At 35.9% G+C, this 22,781-nt stretch overlaps 7 protein-coding genes across 7 annotated transcripts; 3 read left to right on the top strand and 4 right to left on the bottom strand.

The window, feature by feature from the left end:
* Positions 1-346: 346 nt before the first annotated feature.
* LOC18044893 (UDP-glycosyltransferase 76B1) lies at positions 347-2,047 on the top strand. The gene is made up of 2 exons (XM_024185465.1): positions 347-899; positions 1,016-2,047. The coding sequence occupies exons 1-2, from the start codon at positions 401-403 to the stop codon at positions 1,891-1,893; spliced, it is 1,377 nt and encodes a 458-aa protein (XP_024041233.1). The 5' UTR covers positions 347-400; the 3' UTR covers positions 1,894-2,047.
* A 1,997-nt stretch (positions 2,048-4,044) lies between these two features.
* On the top strand, positions 4,045-6,286 carry LOC18044891 (7-deoxyloganetic acid glucosyltransferase). The gene is made up of 2 exons (XM_006435510.2): positions 4,045-4,668; positions 5,253-6,286. The coding sequence occupies exons 1-2, from the start codon at positions 4,149-4,151 to the stop codon at positions 6,185-6,187; spliced, it is 1,455 nt and encodes a 484-aa protein (XP_006435573.1). The 5' UTR covers positions 4,045-4,148; the 3' UTR covers positions 6,188-6,286.
* A 1,218-nt stretch (positions 6,287-7,504) lies between these two features.
* LOC18044892 (7-deoxyloganetic acid glucosyltransferase) lies at positions 7,505-9,392 on the top strand. The gene is made up of 2 exons (XM_006435508.2): positions 7,505-8,120; positions 8,209-9,392. The coding sequence occupies exons 1-2, from the start codon at positions 7,628-7,630 to the stop codon at positions 9,144-9,146; spliced, it is 1,431 nt and encodes a 476-aa protein (XP_006435571.1). The 5' UTR covers positions 7,505-7,627; the 3' UTR covers positions 9,147-9,392.
* Positions 9,393-9,430: 38 nt separating this feature from the next.
* Positions 9,431-12,223, bottom strand: LOC18044890 (7-deoxyloganetic acid glucosyltransferase). Its single transcript, XM_006435509.2, has 2 exons — positions 11,550-12,223; positions 9,431-10,539 (listed from the first exon to the last, which is right to left on the bottom strand). The coding sequence occupies exons 1-2, from the start codon at positions 12,040-12,042 to the stop codon at positions 9,602-9,604; spliced, it is 1,431 nt and encodes a 476-aa protein (XP_006435572.1). The 5' UTR covers positions 12,043-12,223; the 3' UTR covers positions 9,431-9,601.
* A 4,593-nt stretch (positions 12,224-16,816) lies between these two features.
* Positions 16,817-17,761, bottom strand: LOC112099310 (cucumisin-like). The gene is made up of 4 exons (XM_024186700.1): positions 17,645-17,761; positions 17,434-17,516; positions 17,219-17,310; positions 16,817-17,062 (listed from the first exon to the last, which is right to left on the bottom strand). The coding sequence occupies exons 1-4, from the start codon at positions 17,729-17,731 to the stop codon at positions 16,944-16,946; spliced, it is 381 nt and encodes a 126-aa protein (XP_024042468.1). The 5' UTR covers positions 17,732-17,761; the 3' UTR covers positions 16,817-16,943.
* A 768-nt stretch (positions 17,762-18,529) lies between these two features.
* On the bottom strand, positions 18,530-19,058 carry LOC18043560 (18.2 kDa class I heat shock protein). The gene has a single exon (XM_006435507.2). The coding sequence runs from the start codon at positions 19,011-19,013 to the stop codon at positions 18,543-18,545; it is 471 nt and encodes a 156-aa protein (XP_006435570.1). The 5' UTR covers positions 19,014-19,058; the 3' UTR covers positions 18,530-18,542.
* An 859-nt stretch (positions 19,059-19,917) lies between these two features.
* On the bottom strand, positions 19,918-22,576 carry LOC18043559. The gene is made up of 3 exons (XM_006435506.2): positions 22,087-22,576; positions 21,621-21,992; positions 19,918-20,629 (listed from the first exon to the last, which is right to left on the bottom strand). The coding sequence occupies exons 1-3, from the start codon at positions 22,402-22,404 to the stop codon at positions 19,985-19,987; spliced, it is 1,335 nt and encodes a 444-aa protein (XP_006435569.1). The 5' UTR covers positions 22,405-22,576; the 3' UTR covers positions 19,918-19,984.
* Between the last annotated feature and the right edge of the window lie 205 nt (positions 22,577-22,781).

Below are 22,781 nucleotides of genomic sequence, written 5' to 3'. Positions count from 1 at the left end.
ATGTGGGTTTGTTAATTATATATTTTCGCTAAGAAATCGACTCATCATCTTCGTTATAAGCTATGACATCATTGGCTGCATCACTACCATCAAATAATTCATCATCCTGCTTTAAGTTCTGAAAAAGAAAACAACCGTACCGTGACAAAGATGGTTGTTTTTTTTTTTTTGTGGCCTCAGAAGAAGTTCAATTTGTATACGAAGTGGTCTCAGAAGAAGTTCAATTTGTACACGAACTTACCGTATTATGCTAGCGGGATAGTACTGGCTGTCTCCTTCAATTTAATATGTTGTCTATCGTAGAACACGTTTATCATGTTGATCTCTTGAACTGAAGGTGCATATAAACCTAACATCAAATAAAGTTGGGACATTGAAGAGCAAGCGAGAGGCAGATTCAATGGAGAGGCAGAAAGAATCCAATGTGCAACAAAAGAAGGGGCGCCGGGTGATACTCTTTCCTCTGCCTTTGCAAGGCCACATAAACCCCATGCTTCAGCTTGCAAGCATTCTATATAGTAAAGGCTTTTCCATCACCATAATTCACACCAACTTCAACTCTCCAAACCCTTCTAACTATCCTCACTTCAGCTTCAATTCCATCTCTGAGAGCCTGTGGGAAAGCGAAGTCTCCACCGAGAATGCCATATCTCTTCTTACAGTCCTTAATGACAAGTGTGTTGTGCCATTTCAGGATTGCCTGGCTAAGTTGATTTCAAATGGTGATCAGGAGGAGCCCGTCACCTGCTTAATCACAGACGCTATCTGGCACTTCGCACAAACTGTTGCTGATACCCTAAGGCTTCCGAGGATCGTGCTAAGAACTAGTAGTATCTCTTCTTTTCTCGCTTTTTCTGCCTTCCAAATTCTACTGGAAAAGGGTTACCTTGCCGAACAAGGTTTGCATGTCTCTCCCTACATTATTTAGATTCAAACAAGCATTAACAAGTGCACACTGATTTTCTTTCTTTTATTATTTTATTTCATTTATGGTTTTCAGTTTCTTTTTCCTCAGATTCCCAGTTAGAAAAACCAGTGACAGAGTTACCACCGCTGAGAGTGAAAGACATTCCGATTATTGTAACACATGATACAAGGAATTTTCATCAACTGATATCAGCGGTGGTTAGTAAGACAAAGGCTTGTTCAGGATTGATATGGAACTCTTTTGAGGACCTTGAACAAACCGAACTCACAAGATTACACAAGGACTTTCCCATCCCAATGTTCCCAATAGGCCCATTTCACAAGTACTGTCTAGCTTCTTCAAGTAGCTTACTATCTCAAGACCAAAGTTGCATTTCCTGGTTAGACAAACAAGCAGCAAAATCTGTAATGTATGTGAGTTTTGGAAGTATTGTTGTTGTAAATGTGACCGAATTTTTGGAGATAGCTTGGGGGCTAGCGAATAGCAGGGTACCCTTTCTCTGGGTGGTTCGACCAGGATTAGTCCCTGGAGTAGAATGGCTTGAACCTTTGCCAAAAGGGTTCCTGGAAATGCTGGATGGAAGAGGGCATATAGTAAAATGGGCTCCCCAACAAGAGGTTTTAGCTCATCCTGCTGTTGGAGGGTTTTGGACACACAATGGTTGGAACTCAACATTGGAGAGCATATGTGAAGGCGTCCCCATGATTTGCCAACCCTGTTTTGGTGATCAATTGGTGAATGCAAGATATGTTAGTCATGTTTGGAGGGTTGGATTGCATTTAGAAAGGAAGTTTGAGAGAAGGGAGATCGAAACAGCAATCAGAAGAGTAACTGTTGAAGCTGAAGGCCAGGAAATGAGAGAGAGGATTATGCACTTGAAGGAGAAACTGGAACTTTCCTTATTAGAAGCTGGTTCTTCATATCAATCTCTAGAGAGATTGGTTGATCACATACTTTCATTCTAGTTTTTTCAATCCTATGGTGTAACAAGTATTGATCGTCCAAACTTACTTAAAGATGATCGCACAAGAAATAAAGCTCAATTTTCTGGCTTCAAGTCGATCCCATTGTGTTGTTGGAAGCTTTGAATAATTGTCCAATTTTCTGTTATCAATTCAACTGAAGCACTGATGCTAATTGTTTACGTAACCAATTTGACGAGACTTGTCTCAACGTACTCCGTCTCTAAATTCCAGACGAATCATGTCATAAACTTTGTGATTTTCTTTTATATTCATTTATTGAATTATATGATTTTGATATAATAAAAATCCAATAAACAAATTAACTCTCTTAAATCCCATAGTGTAAAAATGTATCTGCATAAAAAAAAAAAAAAAATGAGGATGCCCCTTAGAAAAAGAACTCTTATATATAGAAACTTTTTATGAGGAATCGGAGTGACAGTCCATGATTAACGATTGAGAATAGATGGACTTGCCATAGGCCTAATTTTACTATCAAGATTTATCACCATTTTAACTACTTTAGCTCCTTGACCAATTACTTGAAATTCCCAACTATTCCACTTAAAAAGTAGTATAATTTCTTTTCAAGAAATTATTTGTAATTTTTTAAAATTAAATGAGACAATTGCTCATATTATAACTCATATTATATGAGACTATAACTGATATTTATAATTAAATAATTACTAGAACTAATTTACGTTAAATCTTATACAGTACTGCCTAAATTTTAACGCACTACTCAAATTTTGACTCTCCTTAATATTTGAGTAAGGTTAACTCCGCTCGTATTTCGAAAGAGAGAAGACTACTTTCACTCAAATTTTTTAAAAAAATTAAACATCTACAATATTTTTTTGGAGATTCAAACCATTAACCTCACAATTGTGAGAGAGTGTCTCTGATTAATTAATTGTGATTTCTAAATCTTCTTTTATATGTGTTTTCTATATCTTATTCTATAAATTATTAAAACGTTTAATCTAATTGAAATATTCATCCATAAATAAACATGTAAATGTGTACTAAAACATCATACTCCACTTTTTTGAAAACATAGAATAGATTAATGATATGTTTACTTCTTGTATTAGAATTGATAAGGATTACTTGTTAAAAACATAAAAGAATAAGAATTAATTTTTGGTGGAGTCCAAAAATTTAGGAGTGAGACAATGAGAATTTATTTTCATGGGAGGTAAGAATGAAAATCAGGAATGATGAATGAATTGACTTTTTTACTCTTAACAAAATTGATTTTTTTTTACCACATTTAAATAATAACAACAACAATAATAACCATTGTAATAGTTATTAAAAAATTATTTTATTATGATTATAATAATAATTATTATTGTTAATATTATTAACTATAATTATTATAATAAATAAAATATTAAGATTATTATTGTTAAAAATATAACTATTGTAATAATAATTATCATTATTTCATTATATTATTATAATAATAATTGCAATAATAATAATGATAGTAATATTTATAATAAAATTATTTACTATTTATTCTGTTAGAATAATTGTATAATTGCAAGGAAGGATATTTTAATAACTTTTTATAATCTATTATCATTAAAAAATCAAAATAAACACACCAATGAAAATATAACTTATGCTGATTTCAATACTTACAGCTCAATTAAATAAATTATTTTAATTTTTATTTCTCATATTTTGATTTCAAAGAAGTAAATGCACCATAAAAGTAATTTGCTAACGATCCTTAAGGTTAATTGTGAAAATGTTTATAATCAACAGCAAGGCTGCAACCGTTTACCACATAATTTTTGGCAGAATCTTTAAAACATTGGATTTTACTCAATTTTAATGGGTTAGAGTTTGCTTACCCGCTAACTTCAAGATTTTACCATTTCTAGTTGTTTTGCTGATGATTAGTTTTATTTTTAAGGACTGAGGACATTCCTGTACAGCATGGTGTGGAGTGAGTCGACTCGGCGATTTAAACAATTGTCCCCCCCATGCCCATGGGGTCCCCGCACCATGAGATGAAAGATTAACAGGGAGTTTTTATTAACACAGAGACGTGACTTCTTTAAATTTGTCATTTGTGTTTTGCCATTTTATATAGGGATAAAATTGTAATTATAGCATAGTGATTTGGATTTGGTTGAGGACTCGTCGGCAGCACCACTCAATATTAAGCTTGACGCAGGCGCTGGCAAGTCAGTTAACAAGGTAATACCAAAACTCAAAAGGAGCTTTCGATTTGATAGATGGAGCAGGTGCCACGGCCAGGTCCAAAATATGCATGCTATCCTCCTCATGTTCTGATATGGCCTCTCCCAGCACTAGGCCATGTCAACTCCATGCTGAAGCTGGCCGAGCTGCTCAGCCATGCCGGTATCAAAATTACCTTTCTCAATTCCGAGCATTACCACGAGCGCCTCGTCCGTCACAGCAGTGATGTTTTTTCACGTTACATGAATCTTCCAGGATTTCAATTCAAGACCATAACAGATGGCCTTCCAAAGGACCATCCGCAAACGGTAGATAATTTCCACGAGTTGTTGAATTCATTGGCATCAGTAACTCCCCCTCTTTTGAAAGATATGCTCACTGATGCTAAGTCGCCGGTGCACTGTATAATCTCAGATGGACTTATGAGCTTTGCTATCGATGTTGCAAAACAAGTTGGAATTCCCATTATCTATTTTCGTACCGTCAGCGCTTGTGCCTTTTGGGCTTATTTTTGCATCCCTGAAATCATCGACGCCGGCGAGCTCCCTATCAAAGGTACTTTGTCTCTGTTTTTTTTTTTTTTTTTTTTTTGCGGTAACAATTTACAATATATTCGTATCTTTTGATTTTTTTTTTTTTTTTTGGTGCCCTTTTGTGGACTTTTGTTTTAGTCCTAAACAGTGCACACAATAATTCAATTAAAAATAATACATACATATATATAAATGGTGGACACATTGGAAATGCGTACGCCTAAGCTCAAAAAATGGGAGAAAATACGTGAAAACAGAGGAAAACAAGCAAGTAACAACTTTAGTTTTTATTATATTCAATTTGATTTCTCACTTGGGATTTTACATCACAAAACCAACTCTACATACTTCGTTTCCCCCCTGTAATAATCCTCCTCCGTAGTGTCCAAATTCAGTCTGACTTACATAACCAAAAAATAATGCCACATTTAATAACTAAGTGAATTTGTTAAACTGCAGTTGCTTCCCAAATAAAACTCCACATTTATCAGTAGTCTCACTTTAACTTACTTTCTTGATAAAATTTACATTTGGATCCTATTAATTTTCCAATTCTTCTTATTTCTTTCTAAGATCGAATTCCTTTGATTCAATTTTCATGTGAAGGAAATGAAGACATGGATCGCCTAATAAAACATGTGCCTGGCATGGAAAAGTTTCTCCGGTGCCGCGACCTTCCAAGCTTCTGCCGAGCCGAGGACCCAATGGACATGAACCTCCAACTCGTTGTGAGCGAGACCCGATCATCTGTTCGAGCAGACGGACTCGTATTGAACACATTTGAAGACCTGGAAGGGCCCGTGCTGTCCCAAATCCGTGCTCACTGCCCTAAAATTTACACCATTGGACCTCTTAATGCGCATCTCAAAGCAAGAATCCCCGAAAACACACATTCCTCAAACAGTTTATGGGAAGTGGATAGAAGTTGCATAGCTTGGCTTGACAATCAACCTTCCAAATCTGTAATTTTCGTAAGCTTCGGCAGCGTTGCGGTGATGCAAAGAGATCAACTAATTGAGTTTTGGTATGGTCTTGTCAACAGCCACAAAAGATTCCTGTGGGTCATCAGGCCTGACTTGATTTCTGGGAAAGATGGTGAGAATCAGATTCCGAAGGAGCTTGACAAGGCAACTAAGGAGAGAGGATACATTGCAGGCTGGGTTCCGCAGGAAGAAGTTTTAGGCCACAAGGCTGTTGGCGGATTTTTGACTCATTGCGGCTGGAACTCAACTCTGGAGAGTATTGTGGCTAGAATGCCTATGATTTGCTGGCCATCATTTGCTGATCAGCAGATCAATAGTAGGTTTGTGGATGAAGTGTGGAAGCTGGGGTTAGATATGAAGGATTTGTGTGATAGAAAGATAGTTGAGAAGATGGTGAATGAACTGTTAGTGGAGAGGCGGGCGGCATTTATGAAATCCGCTGATCGGATGGCTAATTTGGCTATAAAAAGTGTTAATGAAGGTGGATCCTCGTATTGCAATTTGGACCATCTTATAAATGATATAAGGATGATGAGCTCAAAATCGGAGAATAGCTAAAAGATTTGCGATGTATGATTATAATAAATAATTGTATTGAATATGTGTGTTGAGTGCAGATGCAGAATCAAGCGTACCAAATAATCACAGAAAGATAAATGATATAAAATTTAACGCGATTCGACAAAGTGTCTTCGTCTACGGGAACAAGAGAGTATTATTATTAAACTAACAATGAGTAGAGTATAATATTTGAGTAATAAAAACCTCACTTTCCAAAACTCAAATACACCTAAAGCACTCTCTCACACACACTCTCCAATTGCTCACACACACTCTCCAATTGCTCACATTCTCAGAACTCTAGAATTGTTTCACTTGCAATTTCTCTTAAGCTCTCAAAATTTGAGATGAATGAAATCCTTAGCTATTTATAGGAGAAATGAGTTACTATACAAATAATAAAATAATTAAAAATATAATTTTTAATTATTATTATTTTTTAAACATTTTTGCTTCATCCCCTTTGTCCATTCTATCTTTCCGGCTGCAAAATCAAATTGAATTTGATTTTGTTTCCTTATAATTGTTGGCTGCACTGCAACAATGTGCTCTTTACAAAAGCTTGTTGGTACGGATAGCAAACAGTGGGGTTGGGTCAGGTTTTTTCAAACCTAGGCCCAAGCCCACTTAAAGTTTAATGTGAGGGCCTGGACTAGGCCCATTGCGGGCTTGATTTGGGCTCGGAGCCGGACTTGAGCTTTTATTTATTTTTTAAATTTGAAATAAATTAATGATCAACAAGTTATTATAATCATAGATAAATTAAAAAAAATGAATATTTCAAAGTAAAATAATAAATAAAGCAAATAAAAGCTCATAACTTTAATTTTTTTTAATACTGGATTCTCTAATTTAAATACTCTATTAATTAATTATTACAAAAGAGAGACTTTAGTATTATAATTTTAGCTCTTTTGAATCATTATTAATTTATAAGTTAAGAATTTAAGTTTTCTTTTTTATTTTTAAATTACTTTTCAATTTTAATAATACAATTCTAATTTATAAATTTATTTTTTTTAAATAGTAGATCTAAGCTTGACCCGAGTTTGGACCCTTGTCCAGGTCCTCATGTGCGAGGGCCTAGTCTAAGCCCGCGGGCCTAGGATGGTTTATAATGACGAATAGAGAAAACTTGTAAATAACATCTGTGACGTGTGAGTCACTAAGAAAATCAGAACTAATTTTTTTTTTTTAAAAAAAAAAAGCCATCAGCAAACAAGCAGATACCTTCCAAAATAAGAGAGAGAATTAAACTTTTCAAAAAAAAAAAAGAGAGAGAGAATTAAAAAAAAAAAACTTATAACCGGTTATTTTGTCAGTTTTGAGTGTGGCCTCAAAGATTCTTTTACCGGAAGTTTGTGAATCATGACAAAACATACTACTACAAAAATCTTCCACAGCAAAACTAGATAACTAGAGTTCAAGATAACAAGAATGGAAGAAAAGCCTAAATCTCCTCATATCCTGATCTTTCCTCTCCCATGCCAAAGCCATGTGAATTCCATGCTCAAGCTTGCCGAGATTTTTGGCTTAGCTGGCCTAAAAGTGACCTTCCTAAACTCCAAGCACAACCACGAACGCCTCATCCGGTACACGGATATCCATGACCGTTTTCTGCAGTATTCTGAATTCCAATTTAAGACCATCTCAGATGGTCTTCCAGCGGATCACCCACGAGCAGGTGACCGATTGATGGAGATATTCGATTCTTTGAGTTTGAATACCAGGCCACTTCTCAAACAGATGCTGATTGACACTAGCCCGCCAGTGAGCTGCATCATTGGAGATGCATGTATGGAATTTGTGGTAGACGTTGCTACTGAACTTGAAATCCCTGTAATCCATTTTCGTGCTATAAGTGCTTGTAGCTTCTGGGCATATTTCTCTATCCCTGAAATGATCCAAGCAGGCGAGCTTCCTATGAAAGGTATACACAAAACACTTTTTATTTTTTCCTCTTAAATTTTTACGTGAGAACAAAACTTAACTAAGTGGGTTATTATTTAAAATTGAAGCCTACGATGAAGACATGGATCGTCTGATAACAAAAGTTCCAGGCATGGAAACTTTTCTGAGATTCCGAGATCTCCCCAGCTTTTGCCGAGTGAGTGACGTAACCGACCGAGATTTGCAAGTTCTTAAGAACGTGACCCAACAGTCCCCTCGAACCCATGCTTTGATACTCAACACGTTTGAAGACCTAGAAGAACCAATTCTGTCACATATACGCACCAAATGCCCCAAAGTGTACACAATAGGACCTCTTCACTTGCAGCTCAAGACAAGACTCGCCTCAAACGTGATCTCATCGTCATCCCAAAAGTCTCTAAACAGTCTCTGGGAAGTGGACAGAAGTTGCATTGAATGGCTTGGTAAACAGCCTGTGCGGTCTGTACTGTACGTAAGCTTTGGTAGCATTACACTGTTGAAAAGGGAACAGCTGATTGAGTTTTGGCACGGTCTTGTAGACAGTAAGCAGCGGTTCTTGTGGGTCATTAGGCCAGATTCTGTGATTGGCGAAGGTGACGCCCCGGCAGAGCTTGTGGAGGGCACGAAGGAGAGAGGTCATTTGGTTAGTTGGGTTCCACAGGAGGAGGTACTGGCTCACCAGGCTGTGGCTGGATTCTTGACACACAGCGGCTGGAACTCAACATTGGAGAGTATAGTAGCCGGGGTGCCAATGATTTGCTGGCCTTACTTTGCTGATCAACAGATCAATAGTAGGTTTGTGAGTGAAGTGTGGAATCTTGGATTGGATATGAAGGATGTGTGCGATAGAAATGTTGTTGAGAAAATGGTGAATGATCTCATGGTGGAGAGGAAGGAGGAGTTTATGAGAGCAGCTGATCGGATGGCTACAATGGCTAGAACCACTGCTAATGAAGGTGGACCATCTTATTGTAATTTGGACCGTCTGATTGATGATATTAAGATGATGAGCTCCCTAGCATGAAAACATATAGCTAAGGTTAGTGCAAGATGTTACTGCTAGATTAAATGAATTTTAAAGTTTAGAGATTCTTATCAATAAAAATTAATGTTATATGTACATTTGTCTTGATGACTGCTAGTACGCTACTACTAGATTATCTATTGGGAATGGCTGCGCTTGGCATTTTGTTAAATAGTCATTATTTCTATCTGTGTGGTCTCTTCTTTTGAACTCATATATAGCTCTTACAAACATCATAGGGTAGCTCGGATAAGCTCAGAGTAAAAGAGCCTTGCGATAGCTTATATAAACAACATAAAACAGACTAACAGAGGATAATTCAAAGACAACAGAAGAAAGTAAAATAAAAATAAGTACTAGTCCTTTGGCGTGATTTAATTTATTTCATTGGCAAACACTTCCAAACTTGAAATTACTTGGAAGTCAAGCATGTAGTGGCATCTTGCACCAAGCTTTCAGCAATTTTGTGGTTGTGAGCTCATCATTTTTATATCATTTACCAGACGGTCCAAATTGCAATATGAGGATCCGCCTTTATTAACACTTTTTTTAGCCAAATTAGCCATCCGATCAGCTGATTCCATGAACTCTTCCTTCCTCTCCACCATTAGATCATTCACCGTCTTCTCAACAATATTTCTATCACACAAATCCTTTATATCTAACCCCAGCTTCCACACTTCACCAACAAACCTACTATTGATCTGCTGATCAGCAAAAGATGGCCAACAAATCATAGGCATTCCAGCCACGATACTCTCCAGGGTCGAGTTCCAGCCACAGTGGGTCAAAAATCCACCAACCGCGCTGTGGGCTAAAACTTCTTCCTGTGGAACCCATCCCGCAATGCATCCTCTTTCCTTGGTTGCCTCCAGAAGCTCCTCAGGAATTTGATTCTCACCATCTTTTCCTGAAATCAAGTCAGGCCTGATGACCCATAAGAAATTTTTCTTGCTATGAACAAGGCCGTAATAAAACTCTATTAGTTGATCTCTTGACATTACTGCAATGCTACCAAAGCTGACATAGATAACAGATTGCTTGGGTTGCTTGTCAAGCCATGCCATGCAGCTTCTGTCAATTTTCCACAAACTGCTTGAGGAATATGTTTTTTCTGGGATTCTTACTTTGAGATGAGCATTAAGAGGTCCAATGCTGTAGATATTCGGGCATGAGTGGTTGCGGATTTGGGACAAGATGGGTCCTTCCAGATCTTCAAATGTGTTCAATATGAGACCGTCTGCATGAGCAGATAATCGGGTCTCGCGTGCAAAGAGTAGGAGGTGCGGATCCATTGGGTCGTTAACTCGACAGAAGCTCGGAAGATCACGGCACCTGAGAAAACCTTCCATTCCAGGTACAGTGGTTATCAGGCGATCCATGTCTTCAGTTCCTATAAATGAAATTTGAATAAACAGAATTGAAGCTTAGAAAGAAAAAGAAAAGTAAAATAAGAGAAAATCTTTTGTACATCAAAACAATATAATCAACAAATGATAATGTGGCGAGTGCAGTTTTACACACTGTAACCACAAACTTGTCTGATAGTTAATAATAAGTTAAAATAAGGTGTTTGATGGAAACATTAAACTGTTTGATAAAATGCCTCCAAGAGTCAGTCTTGGCAGGAAAGCTGCCATTTGAACTCGTGCTCATTCATCAAAGATCACTGATTCAAGTGAAAGCTTCCATAAATATGTTCTGTTCGATTTACAGCATAAAGAAGTCAATGGTGAAGATCAATTTAAGGAAGAAGACAATAGTAAAAATAACTACCTATCCTTCTTACTGTCCCACTAGACAGAAAATCTCAGCAACTGATCATGAAATTGCATGAGTTATAATAGAACGATATTCTTAGTGTATAAATAGGTGCTGAACATCAGTGGAATTATGCTGGAATATCAGAGAACATTCATTATGCTCTCCAGCTATAGAATATAATTTAACTTTGAACACAAACACAAACATGGTAATATATTTTGACTAGTTGTACGGTTGACATAGTAATTTGGATGTACAAATTTTCTCAAACATTAGAGACATGTCTCTCAATGAGTTTAAAGGAAAAAAGAAAACTAGAAATTTGGTGAAATTAACTATTGACAACTTTTAATGTTAATATGCTGACTTTTAGTGCAAAGGCTGACGAACCGAACAACTTCATTGGCTAATAAGTGGAATTGTATGTCAAGTTAATAAGTCAAATGAATTAGAACTCTTGGGGCTGTTATAAGATGGAAATGGGATATATAATTAATTAATTAAGTGGCGGAAATCCAAAGCAAAAAAAGGGATTACAAAAAGCCAAAAAACTACTACTATAGTGTTTTCCTCTGTTTATAAGCTAATGCAGAGCGTGCAAGAAAGGTAGGTAATAGGTTTATGTATTTATGTAAGTACCTTTGATCGGAAGCTCGCCTGCATCAATGATATCAGGGATGCAATGGAATGACCAAAATGCACAAGCACTAATAGTGCGAAAATAAATAATGGAAACTCCAACTTCTCTGGCAGCGTCAATTGCACGGCTCATATACCCATCTGTGATAATACAGTTCACCGGCGACTTAGAATCACTGACCATCTCTTTCAAAAGGGGTGGAGTGGCGCAGTTCAATGAATCAACAAGCTCAGGGAATTTATCTGGAGTTCGAGGATGATCCCTCGGAAGTCCATCTGTTAAGGTCTTGAATTGAAATCCCGGAATTTGCATGTAACGCGAAAAGGCATCACTGCTGTGACGGATGACGCGATCGTAATAATGTTCGGTGTTGAGAAACGTAATCTTGATGCCGGCGTGGCCGAGCAGCTCTGCAAGGTTCAGCATGGAGTTGACATGGCCTACGGCTGGAAGCGGGAGTATCGCAACATGAACATGATCCTGCTTCTCCATCTCTGACTCAGACTTTGACTGCTTGGGGGGGATCTCTGTTTTATTTTTATTTATTGCGTACTGGCTAGTTTGTTTGTCATCTTGATAGGACCGGCGACGAGCCTTTTGTGATTGTCATGTTGCCCTTGTCGGCTCTTTGAGTCTTGAATTGTCACGGCTTCGGCTTCTAGAAATATTTCTGGGGGGTTCAACCGAGAAAATATAAAATAGTCTGTACAGGCGGGGACCATTTCCTTTTCTAAACACCAATAATTGAGGCAGTGGGGCTAGGCGTCAGAGGCTATGAACAGCTTAACGCTTATCATCTCAGAAATTGACAAATGTCACGTCTAAAAATTTGATAAATGACACGTCTAAAATATTTACAATGCAAAGTGTTGTTTTTTTTTTTTTTTTGAAGAGAAGTGTTGTTTGTTAGTATAATGTTCATCACAAGGAGTTTTTTTTTAATAATAAAATTTGGATTTCACATTGACCCGATTTTCTGCTGAGGAATACAAGGTTATGATTCACTGTTCTTAAATAAAAATGTCTATAAGTATTTTTATTTTAAACTCACAAATGAATACGCTGCACTAAACCGTTTAAATTAAGGTTAATACAATCAGTTTAATATGTGGATTAAATAAAAAAACACGAGTAGAATTGGATGAAAGGGAATCAATTGAACGTGTTGTTGTGGTATTTTTCTTTTTAAATTATTATTAAGTTCTAAACATATAATTTATACTAAATAGTCTATTAAAAACGACTGATGAGTCTTAAAACATTTAACCTGTACACTATCAATGAGCAAGTGTTTCACAAGAGGTGACTATGGATTGTATTCAGAGTTGAGAAAGTTGATTATGAGCAAGGATGGCAAAGGGGTTGGGAGGCCTACCTAGAGGTGGCCAATGGGCCGAACGGCACGAGACACGGCACGACACGAGCACGTCTTGGTAGAGCACACGGCACGGCACGACACATATATGGGCCGTGTCAGACTTAGATTTTAGGCACGCTAGCTTTAAAAGCACGGCACAATTAGAGATGGGCCAAAGCACGGCACGCGAAAAAGCACGCAATAAGCACTTTTTATTTTTTAATGAAAGTAAACTTAAAATTTTATGATTTTATAAATAACTTGAAATTAAATTTTTTAATATATTTTATTGGCTCAAGTTTTTTAAATTTATTTAATTCTTAGTTTCAAAAAAATTGTAATTGATTTATGTTTATAATTTATTAAATAAATAATTAATATCATATTTTAATAAATAAAATTATAAATATCATGATTTTATAAATATGTATTAATATTGTTATAAACTATGATACATGACTTTACGTAATTCCAAGTTAATAATTAAGTTAACCCTTAAAAAAGATTATTATTATTGTTATTATTAAGTGCTAAAAAAGAATTCTAATACCATAGGGTCAAACTTAGCAACTAATATTACATTTTCTTATTATTATTAATTTATTATTATTGATTATGGACTTGAGTTTTTAATTTTTTATTCTATTAAATTTAAATAAAGGCACATGAATTCAAAAAATATATATAAGCTTGAAAAAATAAGACAACAACTTAGCATGCGCTTTTTTTTAAAAAAAAAAAACTTAGTGGGCTATTTTTTCACGGCACGGCATGTGTGGGTACAGCACGAGTGGGCACGAGTACAAACACGTGTAGGCATGGCACGTGTGCCGGATTGGCACGGTATGACACGGCAAGAAATGAATAATGAGCACAGCACAACACGAGTACGAGCACGTGTGGGCTTCCTTTGATAGGCCTGGGCCGGCACACGGCCCGTTGGCCATCTCTAGGCCTACCCAATGCCCCACCTCATTAAAAGCGAAATTAATAATATTTAGAAAACGAAATTAATAATACACGTTTGGTATCTACTAACAATTTTTACCACATTCAAGTTAAATTAAATTTGTGTTTAAAATTCATATAAAAAACTAATTTATTTTTCAATATACCAACTTACAACAACAACAATAACAATAAGCAATTTTAACTTTTTTAAATAATTATTTTCTGTTAACATGCTCACTGTTCAGTCGATCTTTCTACCTTATATACTTGATTCGAAAATGATTTAAAAGGAGGAAAAAGATAAAAGAATTTTATAAATATTAAATCTAATTCTCCTTTTTATCAAAAAAGAAAAAATCTATTGAATTCTTTCAACATTTTAACATTTGATCAAATTAAAATGATTAAATATAGCGTTTCTGGAAAAAAAAAAAAAAAGATTACATGCTTGCTTACAATTAAGAACCAAATACCCAGATCTGCAAAGTTCAGTGTAAATCTCTATAGATCTTTGGTGATTTTATCAAGTAAAACTAAATAAAATAATCCAACAAATAAAGAAAAGAACTATGAAGGAGAAATAGAAAAAACAGAGGAAGAAGAAAGGACGAGCGAGATGCAGTTCATAAATCATGGAGGGAGATGAGAGTTAAGAGATAAGGTTGGGAGAATTGTGTGGGATGTACCCCATTTCCTTCAAAATATTCAATATATACTTAAAATTATAACACTCTTAAATTTTACATATATATACTCTAAAAAAACTAGAGAAAGTATAAAAATAACCACAACTAAATCCTCATAAAATTAAACCCAACTCCTCGAAGTCGGGTAAATAGTCGAGAATACTTGACTTTAACCAAACCATACACAATTAGTAATTCAGCATAAATTCTCGACTTTTTCATGTTAGTCGGGTAAATAGTCGAGAATACTCGACGTCAATTGAAATAAAAAATTATCTGAAAAATTCTCGATTTTTTCAAGTAAGCCGAGTAAAGAGTCGAGAATACCCGACTTTAATTTAACCTTACCCAATATTTATTTAACAAAAATTCTTGACTTTTCATTGAAGTTCAGTAATTGGTTGAGAATACTCGACTTAAATTGAAATGAAAATTTTCTTTTTAATTAAGTTAGGTAAAAAGTCGAGTATACTCGACTTTGGTTGTGTTGTTATGTAGAAGTCGTGAAAGAAGAAGTAAACGTAAATAGATAGTTTTTTTAGATTATTTTTGATTTTTTACACTTTCACGAGATATATGTATGTAATGGAGTATAGATTTGGTATTTAAGGACAAATGAAGCATATTTAAATAAAAAATCCGATAAGGTTAGAGAGATAGACGAGGTGTCAAAGTCTTAAAGATGAAGAATATCTGTTATTTTTTATTAGCCGTGTTTACTATTATATTTTATTTTACAATTTATTTTATAAAACAAGTAAAACATGTATAAGTTGTTTTATAATTTACAACTGTCAAGGGTAAATCAGATTCTGTGTTTTACAATTACGTTTTACAAGAAGGATTACCGAATGCTTCGCTTGAATTTGTAAAAAGAAAATGAGAATGGCCCATGAAAAACAGTGCCGAACGCCCCTTAAGTTACATGCTAACTAATTAATATTGGCATTATTAAAAGAAAAGAAAAACCGAAAAGTAAACAACATAATCATATCTGAAAAGAAATAATACACCATATGCTGCAAAGTTGAATTTTTTTTTTTTGGGTTAAATTTATTTTGAGTACATAAAATGGCACAAATGGGGTTGAGATAATCAAACCTCGATCCTCATATAATTACATTAAATCATAATAAAATCAATCTACATATTAAATCATAATAAAATCAATCTATATATATATGCTTGAGCAAAAAGCTCAGACTATTGGATAGAGAAGGTTGACGCAGTAACTGCGACATGTTCGAATCACTATAATTTTAATATATAACATATAAAAAGACTCAAACAAAAGGGCAAAAAAATTACTGAAAAAATTTAAATAACAGTAGTAGTAGTAATAATAATAATAATAATAATAATAATTCTTAAAAAGAACCGGGCGGAGGAGGGAATCCCAAGAACGGCCTTGCAGAAAGGGAGGGATGAGCCGTAGATTCATATTTGAGTTTATTGTGAAGCATTAGAAATCCATCCTTGTATATTCCGAAGCCGAAGACACATCCAAAAAGAATTACCAAGGAGAACAAACACATGCAGCAAGAACAGACGGGGCTTATACAACACATCTCCGCAAAGTTGAAATTGATTAGATTAATCAATGGGATTTTGATATCAACTAAATTAAATCAGGGTAAAAAAGAATATTTTAATTTTAACCCCCCCCTTTTTTCTTTTTTCTTTTTTTTCCTTTTGTGCTTGAATGTTATGGCGGTTCCTTTTTTGAAAGAATAGCTGTGATGGGCTGTAAAAAAGCAAATGGTAAATGCAAAACTTGGAATGTACAGCTCGACGCTTCCCTTTTTTCGTTTGACTGTTTATATTATAAGGAATTTAATTAACTACATTTCATCGGTTTTTCCTTTTTGGAAAAATAACTCAAAATAGCCATTTTGATTAGAGATTGGAACGGCATCAAGATTTTTTATATTTAGACATCAAATGAAAGGAAAGTATTCGTGCCGTTTTTGACAAAATTATATTTGGGTGGTTACTTTTTTTTTTCTTTTTTTCTTTTTGACACATATGTATGGTAATTTTTCATTAGTTTCATACGTAGAACCTCGATAAACTAATAGTCTTAAGATCACGAAAAATCTATTAATTTAGTAATAAATTTATATGAATTAGTGATTTATTAATTTATGAAGATAATATGAAGTATAGATGTAGTATACTTAAAGAACTTAGTAATTCTATCAAGATTTATGACACAATTCATATTTAATCTTGATTGAGTAAATCAATAATTTGATAATCTTTTGGTTGGATCACAATTACATAGTAACTCATAGTATACTAGCTCCTGGTTCATTTATAGGGCAGGTAGCTTGTCCCATGTATATTTATTTATTTGATCAACAATTTGCTCTGGGGCTCCGGATCTCAGCATTCAGGCCTCAGCTGGAGATGGGTGATATTTCACCTGCTGATTTTTCTGATAATTCTAATCCGTATGCAGTTGGATTCCCAATCTGATAATTTTGTTCCGGGATAACAGACAGTACGCCTTGCAATCCTGTATGCATGTCAACATCATTAGAGTATATATGCTCAATTAGCTCCAAAAAAGAGTGACTGGGAATTAATAATATGCATATTAGCTATAAGATGAAAATTTTGATAGAATTAAGCATGTGTGAGTGTGACATTAATAATTTAATCTTATACATACTTGCTAGTTTTTCTGCCTCCTTCACGGTTAGTCTAGCTGCAAACCCCGTGACCACGTTCTTGTAAACGTAAACAAGAGATTCTGCAGGTGTCCTAAAATTAGGAGGGAAATAAAAAAGAACAAAATTTTCGTCAGAATCAGAAAAAAGTTCACTCAAAAAATTTAATGCTATATTTAAAACAGTCAATGAGATCTCCCATCTATGAAAACATCACCTGCCCTCGACGACCTTGGAAAGAAATTCAAGAGCAACATCCTTTGTGGATTCTAAAGAAGGGTCCAGCAACACTATATATACCTGCATATATAATCGAGACAAGACGATAAGTGATCAAATCACAGCATATCATCAATCGATAAAAGGACATTCAATATCGCCAACTTATAATGATAATTATGAATATTGCAACATCCGTTCGTTCTTGCCTTTCTCGAGTCGTCGTCGCTAGCATAGCACTGGAGAATGCCCAGAAATGTGAAGGTGATGGCTAATATTGGCAAATATTTGGCCATGATTTACCTGCAGAGTGAATATTTTCTACCGTAGCGCCTCCACAGTTTGCTGAACAAGTGCAGGGGAACAAATATTTAACACAAATTTTTGAAGATACGCATTTACGTTACGACTAATAAGGGTAACTTGAGTCCATTTAGTAACTCGTCGGTTTCTTTCAGTTTTTAACTCGATCCCCTTAAATCATCTCGCACTGGAAGCTATAAAATTTTAATACCATAAAGATAACGTAGGCTCATTAGCTTCACCATACATTTAAAACGTAGGCATATACGGTTAGCTTAAGTGATTTTAGATTGCTGCAATCAAAGCAGTATCACATTCACATAATAAACCAAATTGAACCTAATTTATGTTCTGTCTAGCATCCGTATCTTCTCCCCTGTTCAAAATTCAATGTCTGCTCTGTTTCCACTGTACTGCATCTCTGCTTTGCTCAACATCACAACCACACGTATACGTATTATTATATTATTAACTTGCGCAATTAAGCCACATTAAACAGAAACAAATAAAGCCAGTAATTACATTATTTCTATAAGCTTAATTTACAACAAACATTTTATAACTTCATGTATAATACACATGAGATCACATCACAAAAGTACAACCAGAAACACAAAAACAAGACAAGACAAGTAGACAACACTACACTACAATATTATTTACTATTATTATTCAGACAGAAGAGAAAACTGATCACAAGGCCAAAAAACCCTACTTGATTTAGTTAAAGCCATGTGCATGGATGTATATGTAGATGACATATCATTTTGTATGACAACTTGTTTCTCGGCCTCGGGCTCAACCTCAGCCAGAAATGTCAATAGCCTTAACCTCAGGCTTCTTAACATCCTCTTTAGGGACAGTGACAGTAAGCACACCATTCTCCATGCTAGCTCTGATCTGATCCATCTTGGCATTCTCAGGCAACCCGAACCTCCTCATGAACTTTCCACTGCTCCTCTCAACACGGTGCCACTTGTCGTTCTTCTCCTCCTGCTCTCTGCTCCTCTCTCCGCTTATCTGCAGAACCCTTCCATCTTCAACCTCCACCTTCACCTCTTCCTTCTTCAGCCCCGGAAGATCAGCCTTAAACACATGAGCTTCTGGGGTCTCTTTCCAGTCAATTCTTGTGTTGGCTAAGGCTGATGTTTCCCTTGCTGAGGACGGAATATTAGCGACTGACGATGAGAACCCTTCAAAGGGATCCCATATGTCCAGTGAAAACGGATCGAATACGTTGCTCCTCCGGCCACTATCAAAAAGACTCAAAGCCATGTCGCTGAGTGTATGTGTGTGTGTTTCACTATGTACGTAGCTTAATTTGCTGCGTTTGCTTCTGTTTCTGTGTGTGTGTGTACTAATGTATAATAAATTTTTATTGTACTTGTCTTGTGATGTGAATGAACCAAGGGGCCTTGCTATTTTTATACTTATAGGAAGCAGAAGACGACACTGGAGGAAGAATATCTCTGTTCGGTAGATTCAGATAAAAAGAGAAGGGAGCTCTCTATACCCTTCTACCAAAATCTTGATGCGGCAAAAACCAACCTTACATGTCCCAACGAGAGCAAGCGGCGGTGACTTTCATGCAAAATATTCTCACACGTGGCCTTCCTCAAGTCCAGATTCTTAATTAGATAATAACAGTAATACGAAACCAGCCCATTTAATGGATACTGGTCCACACGTGTGGGTCTGTGGACCAATTTATACTCCAAATTCAATTTTTAGCCATTAAAGAAAGTAAGAAAAATGGTGAGTGTGCGTGCACCAACTACTCTTTCACATTTTCCCTAATTTTATGTGAATTCTGTAAATTTCCTTCCATCCACCATTGCCATCGTATGATGTCAATTCGTTGCTTAACCAATAGATATAGTGTGATCACATTAATTTAATTATGCGCGGCTGCCACGACAGTGTTTCAAGCCACCATTTGCCGCCTTATATATATTGTTGCTAAATCAATAGATAGCTAGCTAGATTTGGGCAACAGTTTGACGATCTAGAAAATCGGATGAGGATATAGTATGTCTAAGTGATGTGATAACACGAATAAAATAGATTGCATTCTGACTATGTGACATCAAAATTAAACTAAGAGGAAGAAGCAATAATAATATTGATGATCAAAACTCATAACTTAGCTTTAATTAATTAATCACTTTTTATATGTGACCAAAACTGGACATATTTTTGTAGTAGTGTCAAATATATTGTTGTATATGTACAGAATGAAAACAGACTTAAAACTCTTCCTCATCATCATCAACATATTCAGTGCTGTCGTCTGAATACTCAGCGTCGATAGCAACAACTTTGGAAGCACTAACCCTAAAAGAAGCAGCTCGAATCTTGAAAGGCAACTTAGGATTACTTGTAATGACGTCACAGCCATGATCTTCTTCTTTCCTTAAGTCACCAGGAGGCAAGAAGCAATCCATGGACAATCCCTCAATGTTAAAATCAACTTCTTCGATGGTCCAGATTTCTTCCATCTTAGTCCTGGTATGGCTCTCAGAATTCTCACCAAACCTGAACAATGAGACTGAAGTTCTACCGGTGTGCGCAACGTTGATGCCATCAATGAATCTGTAATCCTGAATCAATGACTCCATGGTTGTTTCCCAGAAGATGCTGTTGTTGTTGCCTGGGGTCTTGATTCTTAGGAGATGAGAGTCTTTGAGTTGGACTAATAAGCCTGTTCTTTGGCTGAAGTAGCCCCACACTGTGTGCCGAATTATTTCTACATTGCTAGTGCTTCTTGCTCTTAGTGCTGAGGCTTCAGCTTCCACTTTTAATATGAAGCAATCTTCATTGTTGATTGTTTTCTCCATGACGCAGAGCACTGAATTTGAGAATAAATTTGCCGTAGACCTTGGATCAAGACCCTGTTGAGTGTTGAGAGCAAATTAAGCCAAGTATGAGTTTGGGCAGCAGCATTATATGTCAAAAACATCATCATCATCATCATGACATCATCATTCTTGTTTTTACAAGGCAAGAAAAGATGTTTTTATTTCTCTGTTTTACACTACAAGATTGTTGAATGTTGACTTTTTCCATGATGGTGGACCAAAAAATCATTATTTCTTTAACTGTAAGAGTCCATCATTTCAATTTTCATGTTATAAACCTCTTTTCTTTTCTTTTTTCTTTTTTCTTTTTCTTTTCCTGTTAACATCCTAAATTTTATAATATTATGTATACATAATGAGTTAAGATTTAATTAGAGATTCTGTACTTTAGTTAAAGTGCGAAATTTAAATTAAAGCTTTTGAATTTGAATCCAATGATCAGTTAGAATCCTATACTATGGTTAAAGTGTGAAATGATCTTTAACCCTACATAATATATATAGATATATGTACCTATCCGTATATGTATATATCAAAAGTTCAATAACAAAAACAATCAAGACCGAGCAGAGAATCTAGAACTTGATGAGCGTCAGTGGGCCAAAGCTCAAAGTGGCGTAAGAAATGGGGCAAATCAATACGTTAAATCGAACAAGCTATTCAGTCCAGTCCCTTGGCCCATAGCTTTAGGAAAAGTCAAAAGAACATAAAATAAATAAAAAGAAACTGGAGTTTGATCAGCTTTAACGGTACCAACCAGCTAGGCTGAAGACTCACTGTTACTAGTATACCGCACAAAAGCACAAAAACCATCATCATCAAATTCAGTGCTAATATTAATAATAACATCTAAGTAGGAAAATTACAAAGCTAAATATCTAGCAAAAGATTATATAAAATCAATTTAACAGTGAATTTAATGCTAGGATTAGTTAATCAACAGCAGCTTAAATAAATTAATTGTAAAACAATGACTACATATGAGGAGAATTAATGAATGATTCAGGAAAAGTAAGCATTCTACCTGTAAAAATCGCCTGAGAGGCCTGGGTGGGCCTCTAGAGGCATGAGAATGGTGCCACGGGGTCTGTCTCCAGGCGAGTTTGCCATCGCTTCCGGCACTAATTTTGCGTCCTGAAACAACAAGCTCCAAGCACCAAAGATCAGGCCTCTTTTGCCAAAGCACAAATCCACCCATCTCCCCGCCGCCGACGCCCTTTTTCAAGTGCCTTACCTTCACCAACCTATCATTCAAACTCCCTTCGCCTGCACAAAATTCCGAAGCTGCCATCTTCACCTTCCCCATTGCATACATGCTGTCTATAGAATTCAATGCCTTTTCTCCCCCCACCGACGCTACATATTGCTTCACTATGTACTTCGCCATTGAAGCCTCCTGCAGTTACATCCATCATTCGTATTATGATCTATAGTTACTCAGCAATACCTATTCAAATTAATTAATTATTCCATTATTAACGAAAACTTACAATGGGATGATCTTTGTCGACTATGGGGTGGTGATGATCATGATGGGAAGAAGGAATAGGAAGAGGGATCAATGGAGCTCCAACGACCCCAAGCAAGAGCTGGATCTCAGTGTTTTTGCCTCCGAAGAGAGCCGTCATACTCATAGATGTTGATGATCTTTCGCTGTGTGGCTTTATCCAAGACTTCACATTTTGCCACGATCTGTGTGTAGTATTATTGTTGTTCTTGTTGCCTGTGAACATTTCTTCAGGAATTGGCACCTCCAGCACTGTCTCCAGCCCATCCTCGCGATCAAAATTCGGACAGAGTTTCCTCATGATCACATTCACAACAGATTAATTAACTCCTATGAATAAATGGATAAGTATCTTATTTGTGTTGCTTTGCTTTGCTTTGGAGGTTACTAAAGAGAGAGAGAGAGAGAGAGAACTGAGAAGAGAATTAAACATCAAAATCAATCACCAACCGACCATTGCATTGGTCCCTTGTAACGCCGTCCGCTTTGTCTATGTCGTGTTTGCACGCTCACTCCTCTTATGTTAACAAGCTTTCCCTTTTTTTTTTCCTTTTTCTATTGGGGTTTTGTGATTAGATGACGTTAGGCTTACGTGTAACTTTGAAATATTACATTACAAATTGGAAATTTGATCTGTACAATACAATTTTGTCGTACCATATTTGCCTTTTATCGACG

Source organism: Citrus clementina, unplaced genomic scaffold (genome assembly GCF_000493195.1).
Source record: "Citrus clementina cultivar Clemenules unplaced genomic scaffold, Citrus_clementina_v1.0 scaffold_4, whole genome shotgun sequence".
NCBI classification, from domain to species: Eukaryota; Viridiplantae; Streptophyta; class Magnoliopsida; order Sapindales; family Rutaceae; genus Citrus; species Citrus x clementina.
The sequence above is the reverse complement of the archived record's forward strand: the minus strand, read 5'-3'. Positions and strand labels throughout refer to the sequence as shown.

Coding starts and splice junctions, on each gene's coding strand:
- LOC18044893 (XM_024185465.1), top strand. CDS start 401: ATGGAGAGGCAGAAAGAATCCAATGTGCAACAAAAGAAGGGGCGCCGG. Junction 900..1,015: donor GGGTTACCTTGCCGAACAAG/GTTTGCATGTCT, acceptor CTTTTTCCTCAG/ATTCCCAGTTAGAAAAACCA.
- LOC18044891 (XM_006435510.2), top strand. CDS start 4,149: ATGGAGCAGGTGCCACGGCCAGGTCCAAAATATGCATGCTATCCTCCT. Junction 4,669..5,252: donor CGGCGAGCTCCCTATCAAAG/GTACTTTGTCTC, acceptor TTTCATGTGAAG/GAAATGAAGACATGGATCGC.
- LOC18044892 (XM_006435508.2), top strand. CDS start 7,628: ATGGAAGAAAAGCCTAAATCTCCTCATATCCTGATCTTTCCTCTCCCA. Junction 8,121..8,208: donor AGGCGAGCTTCCTATGAAAG/GTATACACAAAA, acceptor TTAAAATTGAAG/CCTACGATGAAGACATGGAT.
- LOC18044890 (XM_006435509.2), bottom strand. CDS start 12,042: ATGGAGAAGCAGGATCATGTTCATGTTGCGATACTCCCGCTTCCAGCC. Junction 10,540..11,549: donor AGGCGAGCTTCCGATCAAAG/GTACTTACATAA, acceptor TTTCATTTATAG/GAACTGAAGACATGGATCGC.
- LOC112099310 (XM_024186700.1), bottom strand. CDS start 17,731: ATGGCCAAATATTTGCCAATATTAGCCATCACCTTCACATTTCTGGGC. Junction 17,517..17,644: donor GCGACGACGACTCGAGAAAG/GCAAGAACGAAC, acceptor TTATATATGCAG/GTATATATAGTGTTGCTGGA. Junction 17,063..17,218: donor GGAGGCAGAAAAACTAGCAA/GTATGTATAAGA, acceptor ACATGCATACAG/GATTGCAAGGCGTACTGTCT.
- LOC18043560 (XM_006435507.2), bottom strand. CDS start 19,013: ATGGCTTTGAGTCTTTTTGATAGTGGCCGGAGGAGCAACGTATTCGAT.
- LOC18043559 (XM_006435506.2), bottom strand. CDS start 22,404: ATGAGGAAACTCTGTCCGAATTTTGATCGCGAGGATGGGCTGGAGACA. Junction 21,993..22,086: donor TCGACAAAGATCATCCCATT/GTAAGTTTTCGT, acceptor ATGTAACTGCAG/GAGGCTTCAATGGCGAAGTA. Junction 20,630..21,620: donor CTCTCAGGCGATTTTTACAG/GTAGAATGCTTA, acceptor AACACTCAACAG/GGTCTTGATCCAAGGTCTAC.